The sequence below is a fragment of the Lissotriton helveticus genome, chromosome 7 (assembly GCF_964261635.1).
Source record: "Lissotriton helveticus chromosome 7, aLisHel1.1, whole genome shotgun sequence".
In the NCBI taxonomy this organism is placed as follows: Eukaryota; Metazoa; Chordata; class Amphibia; order Caudata; family Salamandridae; genus Lissotriton; species Lissotriton helveticus.
This window is the reverse complement of record NC_136068.1, coordinates 43854358-43866690: the sequence shown is the minus strand read 5'-3', so window position 1 is coordinate 43866690 and position 12333 is coordinate 43854358. Positions and strand designations below refer to the sequence as shown.

Here is a 12333-nt window from a genome sequence, read left to right as displayed (position 1 = left end):
GTTAATCTTTCCTTTTCCTCTGCAACTGTCCCGCTCAGTTGGAAGCAAACCAAATTGTTGCCGCTTCTAAAAAAAGACTGGGCCTTCCAACTACTGGCCCATTTCATTACTGCCAGCCTTGGCTAAGGTCTGTGAGAAGATTGCTTTAAGACAGTTGGACTGTTTCATTGAATCTTCTCATGCTTTGCATCCAGCTCAGTCAGGGTTTCGGGCTGCCTACAGCACCCAAACGGCGCTAGTCGAGGTGTCGGAAGCTATCCGGGAGTGCCTTGATGGAGGTGGCAGAGCGGTTCTGATTTTACTAGACCTCTCTGCCGCCTTCGATACGGTGCCCCATTCTCTCCTTCTTACTAGACTAGCGGCCGTTGGCATTTCTGGACTTGCACTTCACTGGCTGACGTCTTTTTTTAGACAATAGGACGCAACAGGTCTGGATCCCGCCATTTGCCTCTCTACCAAAAAAACTCACCACTGGAGTTCCTCAGGGGTCTACTTTGAGCCCCCTGCTTTTTAACATTTATTTAACTCCTTTGATTTATCTGGCGGAACATTTGGGAGCCAAAATAATGGCTTACGCTGACGATACCCAACTGTTGTTCACCTGGCCAAAGGACACATTGGATACGTCGGCGGTTCAACTCTGCCTCTCATCGGTCTTTCGCTGGTTAGCACTTGCCCAGCTAAAGTGCAATGAAGACCAGTCCGAGGTTCTTTTTTATGGTTCCTTTCCGGATAAATTTAGTGACCTATTATGGCCACGTGATTTGCCATGTCCCAAATCCATGGGTGGCCCAGCGAAAAACCTTGGGGTTTGGTTTGGGAAAGACCTCAAGTTTGAGGAACATTTTAAAAAACTTACGGGGATATGTTTTGCAACTCTTAAAGCCTTACGTAGGTTCTTTCCCCTCCTTCCGAGAGAGGATAAAGAGACGGTGTCGCGTGCTCTAATACTTTCCAGGCTTGATTAAGCGAACGGTCTATTTAGCGGCCTACCGGCTTATTTGATCCAACGTCTTCAGGTCATCCAAAATGCGGCCGCAAGACTTCTGTTCAATCTGCCCAGAAGATCTAGCGTACGCCCTTTTCTGCGCAGCCTCCATTGACTCCCGGTTGCCCACCGGATCCTGTTCAAAACACTTGTTCTCTCCTTTCGTGCGCTCCATCAGATTGGCCCTGCTTACCTAAGGAAAAGGTTTGCCCTGTATATTCCTAATCGCTGCCTCCGCTCGGCTAACCAGCTTCAAATGATTGTGCCCAGATTTAAGTACTCTCGATTAGGAGGACAGTCCATTTCAGTTAGGGCCGCTATAGCTTGGAATGCCCTCCCTTTCCAGCTTAGGGCTGCCCCGACCATTACGGTTTTTAAGAAAGGGCTGAAAACGCACCTATTCAGCATCACTTTTTAATTGCCAAACTTTCCCTTGCTTTCTGAACTCCTTCGTCTCTTGTGCCAGGATACTTTTTTAGTAGTAGAGCACGCTATAAAAGCCTTTATATCATATCTGCGATGCACTGATGGGTCAACATCGAAGACTACAAGGACACCTTTTTCTGTGCCAGTGCCGGCACCTAGTTGTGAGTACTCATAAGATCTTTGGCACTGGCTCAAAGGAAAATACACCACTTAAGTCTACGGAATCATCTATTCTGCAGACTTTCTCTGTGCCCAGGAAGAGTTTTCCTGCTTCTGTCAGTAAATAGATTGATTTGTTCTCCGTCGAAACTAAATCTAGAAAGAAATGCTTCAATTGGATTAGGAGGTCATTTTTCAGATTTCGGCTCCTCCGTTGACTGTGTTGATGAATCCATATCTAGTTTTCTAATGCTCTGTTGACGATGACGACATTTACAACTTCATCATCATGAAATTGTGGACACTGTCCCATTCACTCTTGATGAGATCCCAGTTGTTCGCAGATCCATTGCCACTTAATAGATGGTGATAATGATATAGTCAGCTGTTGCCATTTTCCAGTTTCTTCTACAGTACTTTTGTGGTATCTGCTGTAATTCTCTTTCCCTGAATAGACTTTTACAATATTTATCGTCCGGGTTGGAAAGAAGAGTAAGGCATTCTCCGGAACAGAGACTTCCTTCAGTTTTTGAACCATTGTTCTCTGAGGAAAAGAAAAACAAGGAGGTTCACAAGAACCTTTTGCACGATCAAGGGCACCTCTCACTCGTAGAGACTTAAAAATTGAATATGTGACAATAAATTCAGATGATGAGTATGAAGCTGTGTAGAGACTTTCAGTTGTCTCAGCTTTGATGACAGCCTCCTTGATAACCTTGCAATAGTGACAATAGCATTAAATATGTTACTTCTTTAAAAGCCATGATTTAAGATGTATAGTAGGCTTCCTAATCCTTCTGTTTCAGGATCGTTTGTGCTTTCATTAGTTTAGGTCGGTTCCCAACCACCGCAACTTTTTCCAGTGGTACCCAGAAATTGATCACTTTCTGAATGTAAAATACTGATGCCTGCAGAGAAGACTCTGTGTGCTTACTGTGCTTCAGCCACCGCCACCTCCTGGCTCTAATCCTGACTCAAAACACCCAATTCCCAGAAAATTATACTAATGAATATGCTGTCCGTGGGTACCTGAGTGAGCCAGGGTGGGATTTATGTCATCCCAGATAACCTAAGTTGTAGACCAGAGAAGAAAGACTGTCCTACCGATGATGTTGGAAGATTCCACACACTAAATAAAAGAATGTCGCAGAAATGTATCCTTCCAGTTAAACCATCCAAAACATTGTTTACTTTTTGATTTTCAACAAAAGCCAAGAAGGTTCATAGAGCAATATCTATTATAGTTAACATTTGGGAGAAAGGTGTTCTTACTAGGAAGCATCCAGCTACCATCTCTTTTAGTAGCTGTAAAGTAGATAAAAAGTACAAGGCATCTGAAGTCTCACCTGCCTGTTTCTTAAATCAGGTCAAATTGGACTCCATGATCTCCTCTGCTGGCCTGAGGAGATCAAGGAACTCCACTACTCCTTGCATGGCACCTCCTGACAGGGAGTGTAAAAAGCGGAATTCTATGGGAATGAGAATCAATTAATGGATTCAAACATCATTTTGGTTGCAAAGGTTTCTGCAATACTTCAAAGCTATGATTGTTGGTTATTGCATGAGATTACCATCTTAATCGATAAGTGGTCTTATGGGGATAAACTCCAGGTCTATATAATTTTGAAAGAAGGTGAGATGGCATCTGCTTTGATGCAACTATGGATCCCACCACAGTAGGATTTAAGCAGATAGATGCTGTTGCAGTGATGGATCAATATGGCCGGCGAAGAAGCACTTCCTTGAGTCTGGGAGTCCAGACCTGTGTCATTGACATGCCTTAGATAGGTCTAATATTTTTGGGAAAATGTGTTGATGCCATAGAGTTATTTAAGGGAGATATTGACACCCTGATATCGCTAGGGGTCATGCACAACAGGTGGTTTTCAGGGTACCAAAGAGGCGACCTTACAAGATATCAGTATAATAGTTGCTGTCCATAATGAAATTATGGTTTGGGCAAGATTTCCGCCAGCACAATCCTAGACCGATCCCAGTCAATCAAATCAAAGGCGCAAAGGTAGTCTGTCATCAAGCCAACAATAAAGCCTGACTTAAACAGGGTCCTCTCTCACCCGTCCATGCCTGTAGGATAAATCATTCAACATTCCATCAAGCACAGCAGGATATTACTATAGACAAATAGATTTTGACATTGTATACAAGGGTCACACTTTGGAGTTTATCCAAATACCAAGATCACCCACAAAAATAGAAGGTTCACAAAAATCTCAAATAATCTCAAAGAAGAACTAGAAGTAATGTTCAACAGAGAAGCTGTACAATATGTACCTCGGCACCAAAGTCTGAAGGGATTTCACCCAACATTTTCTCCTGTTTGAAGTCCTATGTTGAATTTAGAAAAATTAAACTAATAGTAAAGAAGCAAAACTTCAGAACGGCCATGTTACTGGAGATTCGTCCATTCATCCAGAAGGTGATGACCTATCATTGTTAGACCAAGAAGATTAATATTTCAGCACACTCAATCATCCAAATCACAAAGTTCCTGCTGTCAGTATCGCTGGAGTTCATTACCAATTTAAGGCGCTCCCTTTTGGCCTGAAATTAGTACCAAAATAGTTTACCCAAATGCAAGACCCCGGCGGTAATCTGGCTAAGACGCTTAACTCTGTCAGTTAATCTCTAAATATATAACTGTCTAATCAATGCTCCTTTTCTTTCACAAGCCATAGAAGTGGTTCAAATGGCAACATCTCTTCTTTAAAAGCCAGAACTCGCTCTAAATATGAAAATTCTACTGTGCGTTAGCAAAGTCTGCAGTTTTTCTGCAGACAAGAACCAAAACCTGTGCCAGGAAGGTGTTTCCAACAGAAAGAGCTATAAAGCTTCAAGAAGTAGAATGGCACTTTCAAAATTGAGACCCGGTCACTGGCAGGCAGTGTAAGGTGCTTCTGGAATGCATGTCATACTTTATCCTTTTAGTTCCCCAGTGTTGTATAATATGTCGCATACAAGAAAAGCTTACACTGTTTAGGAATGAGAAATAATTACTTTGATGGTGGCTAAAAAAACTGAAGGTTCAGTCATTGGTTCAGACCAAAGTTCATTCTGGTACATATCCTCTCTGATTGGATGCGGAACACACGTGAATGACCTGTTTGTGAATGGAAAAGGCCTCTGTTGGAATACAAGTCTCAAATTGGTCTTTTGGAACTCAGCGGTAAGACTTTCCCGCAAAACCTTTCTTTTTCGAGTGAAGGCTCACCATTGTTCATCTGGACAGACAACACTACAGCAGTATACTACATCCTCAAGCAGGGTGCCACAAGACACCTGTCTTGCGAATCGCTGAATTCTGGTTCTGGGCCATAGTGCACAGTGTATAACTTTCTGCAAAACATGTCCTAGGGCTTCGAAATGTTTATGCAGATGTTCCGAGTCGTCAAATTCAGGAGTCTCACAAATAACAACTGGACAATAGATAGCTGAATCTTATCTTCAGTCAGTGGGGAACACCAACTTGGGGCATGTTTGAGATTCATGATAATCCCAATTTTCACCTTTAGGCAAGCAGATGGCGCTGCTGAAGTTCAAAGGGAGAAGGGTCCACACTCATCAGGGCAGCTAAAGTCCATCTATGCCATAACTCTGATTTTACTGGTTCCAAAGATTCTTTGCAAATTTAAGAGCCACACACAGTTTTTCCGAATCAGTATACAGGTGAGTCTTCAGCATGTGACTCTAGAAAAGAGTTAAAGAAACCGATTACTTACCTATACCAATCATTTTATAACTTGAACTTCCTGTAGATTAACAAGTCACTCTCTCCCTTTCCTGCTGACGTAGGTGCTAGGCAGGTTGGGATGTTCATAGTGAGAAATAACTTATGGTCTACGCCCATGAGAAAGACCTGTTTGAGGCATATGAGCTGCAGATTGTACACTTAGCATTAGATCGTCACCTGGTTTTGGGCTCGGATGATTGCATGTTGTTGCCATCTTGGAAGAAGTCTTTTGTAGTCACGAGATAGGTGACTCCTCCCTTGGACGATTGTGCGCATGGGCATCGGCTCCATCCTTAGATTGTTTTTTTTCCGCCACTGGGTTCGGATGAAATTTTTCGGCTCCGGTTCGAGATCTACTTTTCAAGTACTTCAAAGCTCAAAAACGTATTAAAACTTCACCTAACTACTTTCGATATCAACAAACATCGTATTGACTCAGTCACCTCGATACCGGTCGTCGACGCGGCAGTTGGGCCCATCCACGCCGTGAGGCCTACTCCTCATGGAAAGGACGCCATTCAAAAAATGCCCGAGTGTGGAGCAAAGTTTCCACACAGTGACCACCACGAGGTCTGTAACCTGTGCTTATTGCCAGAACACGACAAATCCAGCTGTACAGCCTGTGCGTCCTTTCGATCCAAGAAAACCATCCGAGATCGGAGGGCCCGTCGACACGACATGCAGAGATCAGCTCCGGAACTGGTGGATATCTTCGAGGAGGTTCTGCTCGTTCCCGAAGAAGATTCCGATGATCTCCAAATCGTCGTATCAGAGGCAGACCACTCCATACCATCGGGTCAGCGCGTGAGTACTGCTGCCCCTGCACCACACACAGCACCCAAATTGAAGGCAAAGGTCAACACTCCGCCTCCGGGGCCCAGTCGCGACCGAAAGAACACTTCGAAAGCCCTGCCATCGAGCCCGGTTCCGAAGAAAATAAGTAAGCCTTCCGGTAGCTCCTTACTGAGCAAGCCGCACATGCTGATCCCACCAGCTCCATCGGCACCGAAAGACAGGGCTCATTATGATCAGTTAGAGAAACTACTAGAGCATCTACCTGACCAATATAAAGCGCAGGCAAACAACCTTATACAAGAAGGCAAACTAATTTCCAGTGCCTCAATCAAGTGAGCACTTGATGTAGCAGACACTGCATCTAGAGCTGTAAACACTAGTGTCCTACTTAGAAGACATGCGTGGCTACGCATTTCAGGATTTAAACAGGAAGTGCAAACTACAATTTTAAATCAGCCATTTAATCAAAATCAATTGTTTGGACACAGCACTTGAAAAAATGAAGAAGGATGCAGATACAGCCAAATCTATGGGAGCTTTACAGTCCACAAAAGCTAAAAGCTCCTTTCGTCGCTCCTTCTATAGAGGAGGCTCCAAACAGACTGGAGCAGACAATACAACATCCTTCAAATCTAATACACAAACATCCTCTAACCAGGGATATTTTAGAGGAGGATATAGAGGGAACAACAACAAGGGAAGAGGTCGGGATAACAACAATAATCGAGCCTCTTCCACCACAAAATAGTGACTTTCCTCTGCTTCCCCAACAGCATTCCACTCCTGTGGGGGGCAGATTAACACAGTTCCTACCTCTCTGGAATTCCATCACAACAGACAAGTGGGTAAAACAGATTATCCAGTATGGCTTCTGCCTGGAAATTACAGCAACCCCTCCGCCCATACCACCCAGGCAACGTCCAATGTCAGCAGAACACCTTACTCGGCTCAAACAAGAAGTCCTGCCACTTCTTCAAAAGGACGCAATAGAAATAGTTCCTTTACAACACCAAGGAACAGGGGTTTACTCGCTGTATTTTCTAATACCCAAAAAGGACGGGACACTAAGACCAATTCTCGACCTCAGGCCCCTCAATCATTATATACAATCATATCATTTTCATATGATCACTTTACAACAAGTGCTTCCACTGCTGCAACAAGGCGATTTCCATGCAACACTAGGTCTAAAGGACGCCTACTTCCACATTCCTATACATCTTGCTCACAGGAAGTATCTAAGGTTTTTACTGGAAGTACAACATTATAAATTCAAAGTCCTTCCATTCAGAGTTACAACCGCACCAAGAGTATTCACAAAGTGCCTAGCAGTAGTAGGAGCACATCTCAGAAGACAACAAATGCATGTCTTCCCTTATCTAGACGATTGGCTCATAAAAGCCAAGTCATTCAATCAGTGTGTCCAACACACACATCAGACAATTCAAACATTGCACGACTTAGGGTTCACAATCAACTACACCAAGTCGCACCTGCAACCCTCTCATATACATCAGTATCTAGGGGCTACAATAAACACGTCTACAGCTCTAGCGTATCCCAGTCCAGCAAGGATACAGAGCATTCAAGCCTTAGTCACAGCCTTTCAACAACAACAATCTCTGCAAGCCAGAGTGTTCATGAGACTAATAGGCATGATGGCATCTTGCATCTTTATAGTACCATATGCAAGACTGCAGATGCGTCCAATACAGGAATGTCTAGCAAAACAATGGAATCCGGCTCAAGGGCAACTAACAGACCTGGTGTTGATAGAGAGCCGCACATATCGCTCTCGGCAGTGGTGGAACACCAAACACCTGACAAAAGGGCGGCCGTTCCTCGAACCTGTTCCACAAATAGTACTCACAGCAGACGCATCTCTCACAGGATGGGGAGCCCATCTCTTACATCATACAACTCAAGGGCAATGGACCACTCAACAAAAACTGCTCCATATCAGCCACCTAGAGCTGCTAGCAATATTCTTAGCACTCAAAACATTCCAAGTACAAGTACAAAGCTGTCTTAATCCGAACGGACAACATGACAGCTATGTATTATATACAAAAACAGGGGGGGGGGACACTCTCTACAACTGTCCCAGCTTGCACAGAACATTTGCAGGTGGGCCATTCCACAAAATATATATCTGCTAGCAGAGCACCTTCCAGGAGTTCACAATCGGATAGCAGATCTGTTGAGTCGGCAGACACAACAAATTCACGAATGGGAACTACATCCGCAAGTTCTTCAACCATTCTTTCACAAGTGGGGTCATCCAGACATAGATCTGTTTGCCACACACAAAAACGCAAATTGCCCAACCTTCGCCGCCAGGTTTCCACACCCGCTGTCCAAGGGCAATGCGATATGGATGAACTGGTCAGGCAGATTTGCGTACGCTTTTAATACCATTAGTAGTACGCAAGCTCAGACAACAGTCTCTCAAATTAATCCTGGTAGCTCCCACATGGGCACGCCAACCGTGGTGCACCACACTGCTAGAACTCTCTCTAGTTCCACACCAAAAGTTACGTCTGACACCATCCCTGCTAACGCAGAACCATAGAGACATCAGACATCCAGACCCAAATCAACTGAATCTGGCGATCTGGCTCCTGAAGTCTTAGAATTTGGTTATCTTAACCTACCACCAGACTGTATGAACATCATTAAAGAGGCCAGGAGACCTACTACCAGAGCTTGTTATGCTGCTAAATGGAAGAGATTTGCCATTTATTGCAACAATAACCAAATTGATCCCCTGGATGCTTCTATCCAAAATATCATTTGCTACCTTCTACATTTACAAAGATGTAACTTGGCATATTCATCTATACGTCTACATCTTGCAGCAATTGCAGCATATTTACAAAACAGACAACATCTGTCGCTTTTTAGAGTGCCAGCTATTATAGCATTTATGGAAGGACCCCCTTTTGGACCTTTACACAAATGTGAACTGCAATTACTCACATGGAAAACAGCTTTCCTCATTGCTATTACCTCTCTTAGGAGAGTAAGCGAGATACAAGCTTTCACAATACAAGAACCATTCTTACAACTACATCGTAACAAGGTGGTTCTCAGAACTAATACTAAATTCCTTCCAAAAGTCATTACTCCTTTTCATTTAAACCAATCTGTAGAGTTACCTGTGTTTTTCCAAAACCCTGACTCTGTAGCAGAAAGAGCTCTACACACACTAGATGTTAAGAGCTCTTCTCTGCTATATAGATAGGACTAAATCTTTTCGTAAAACAAAACAATTGTTGGTATCTTTCTCTCCACCTCATAAAGGCAACCGCATCTCTAAAGCTGGAATGCAAGGTGGATTGTAAAATGTATACAAATATGCTATCAAAATGCAAAACGTACATTAACAGTTCCTCCTAGAGCGCACTCCACACGCAAACTAGGAGCCTCTATGGCTTTCTAAGGAAACATCCCTCTAGAAGACATCTGCAAGGCAGCAACATGGTCTACAACTCACACCTTCACTAAACACTACTGTGTTGATGTGCAAGCCAAGCAGCAAGCTGCAGTAGGCAAAGCTGTCCTAAAAACTTTCTTTCAAACTACTGCAACAGATACAGGTGACCACCGCTAGGGGAGACACTGCTGCACAATCGATGTTGAGTGCACAATCTGCAGCTCATATGCCTCGAACGGAAAATGCTACTTACCAGTATGCATCTTTTCTTGGCATGTAGAGCTACAGATTCGTACACGCCCTCCCGCCTCCCCGGGACCGATATCTGTTCCAGTTTCATCTTACTTAGATGCACACGCATGGACATCTTTTCTTTACTTCTACTAACTCCATCATTTCCCATCATGGCGAAAAACAATCTAAGGATGGAGCCGATGCCCATGTGCACTATCGTCCAAGGGAGGAGTCACCTATTTCGTGACTACAAAAGACTTCTTCTAAGACAAAAACATGCAATTATCCGAGCACAACACCAGGTGGCGATCTATTGCGAAGTGTACGAATCTGCAGCTCTACATGCCAAGAACAGATGCATACTGGTAAGTAGCATTTTCCTTTAGGTAGAATAATGCACAGCATTTGAACCTAGAGCAGCATCAAACGCAAAGCTATTGTTACAAGTAAATAACCTGTTTCTTATCGGTGAATGTTGTCCATGCTACTAACCTTGAACTTTGAGTTTCAGGCCTCCTACTTCAAGTAATAGTCACTCCTGAAGAAGAGGACTCGCTCTTCCCTCCTTACATTTCTCTCTTCTAGTTCAGCATTGGCCTGGCTCTGGGTCTTAGTATTTTTAATTGGGACCTATAAAAGTTAAAATAGATTCACTGGCAATGACTATTGGAATTCTAAGCATCCTGTGACATTCCTTGTTCACCCACAGCAGGTCCCAGTTTATGCCTCCAATTAGCATCTCAACCTTCTCTTTGGCTTCCCTTGCAGAGCTCTTCATCACAGAGCATGCCCATGTGCGTATGCTGAAGGTGCTTCTTGAGGTCTTCTACCAACCCATGCTGAATGTCTGGTTCACGGACACTGAGTTGCCAGCTATCTTCCCTAGCCTGGAAGAACTGATTGAGCTTCATGGTAAGTATCATTTATTGGATTGCCTGCTGTCGCCTTACCAAACCTGACCTTCTTACGTGTTAGACCCTTTTCTGTGCTACTTGCTAAAATTCCTTATTTGCCTGACTTGCACAATTCCCCATCTGTCCGACTTGACTCTGTCCCCCATTTTTGGGGCGAGCTGGTGCTGTCCAGCGAAGCTGTCCAGCAAAGCCTCTATTGTTAGCGACTTGCTTCCGTAGGAGTGCCCTCCTACCTAATTGGACAGGAGGGCACTCCTGTCCAATAAGGTAAAGGACAACACCCCTGAGCATGACCAGTTCCTCCAAAGTGTAGCAAAATGGTCTCCCAGAAAGCACTATTTCTCCAAAATTCAATATGTCAGAATTTTCTGCAGAGAGAAGAGCTAACTAAACCAGCCTACAGGATGGCTTAATCTACATATGTTTCCTCCTTTTACATCTGGGGATTCATGCCTTAATCCTGACATCTGGCTGGGTTCAAAGAGGAGAGATGTAAATGAAACTGGTTTCTTCGGCCTGTATTCTTCCATTGAAGAATTTTGGTTACGGCACCTCCCCTGCTCTGGCATTCCCATGTAGCAGAACTCTGCCCTCCCAGAAGTACTGGCCAACCCCAGGGGCAATTTATCACCTCATCAAAGGAACCTGGCTAATCCACTTAACTCTGACCAGTCAGGATAGACCACTGGAAGGCTGAATGTTGGTTTACCGACAGGAAAGCCTTATAACTTCTTGTCTGTACACTTAAGGAGAAATTCAGCAATACCCTATTGTTTGATTTATTAATACCATTCTAGGAAGTATTTGAATGGCATTGTATGATTCTCCTAGTGGGAGTTATTAGTTAATAACTTCTTGCCATGTTAACCTATGTGGCAGGGGATTTGCAACGGGAAAAATTATGTGGGCCATTGTTCCTACACCAGTGCTTACAAAAGCATCTTTTATAAAAACCCTGCTTATAACTTTAGTACCCCCCACTCCTGGAACACCAAGGGGAGACTTTAAGGGTTCTGAATATGTAAAAACATTTCAGATCCTCACTCCACATGGCTCTGAGCACATAAGTCGATTTTGTTATGCTCTTTACCACAATGTGGTGAGTTAAGTGTGCAATTTCACTTCACCCATGGCATATAAGACTCATTTGTATAAGAATCCACCTTATAAATACCTGACCCTAGGGCTACCTTATATGCCCAAACATAGTAGTTTATCAATTTTTAAGTGCCCCAAACACCAAAGTCGAGTTCGGGCACAATTTACATTATAAAAGCAGTCCTGCAACCCAGGGCTGTTTATAAACTGACCTCCGACTTCAGCAGTGCACACATGCAAGTGCAGAAAGGGCTGCTGGCCTCTAATCTGCCCTGCCCTATCCCCTGCCCTGTTATTTACTGGGGCCTTATAGAGGAGTTCATGCCAATCTAAGGGCTACCCTAACCCATAGTGTACCGAAGTGTATGTAGGTGTTTTCACTGTATTCTTAGTGTCTCTTTCAGCATAGTACTGGCCTTTGGCCTGGTTAGGCAGCGCCCAGGGTCAATCAGTCAGGTACAACCAGTACCAGTCAACAAAAAGTTGGGGGGGTGCCCATGGCACAGGATGACTTTGCTACAACAGCATACAAATT

General features: G+C 43.9%; 1 protein-coding gene across 6 annotated transcripts in view; it reads left to right on the top strand.

Annotated features, from left to right (window-relative positions):
• ARHGEF1 (Rho guanine nucleotide exchange factor 1) overlaps positions 1 to 12333 on the top strand; it is a 459136-nt gene that overhangs the window by 339395 nt on the left and 107408 nt on the right. For all 6 annotated transcript variants that reach the window (XM_078651355.1, XM_078651350.1, XM_078651354.1 and 3 more), the window contains one exon: positions 10555 to 10698. In XM_078651355.1, the coding sequence (XP_078507481.1) occupies positions 10555 to 10698 (144 nt within the window). The remainder of the gene's footprint in view (positions 1 to 10554; positions 10699 to 12333) is intronic.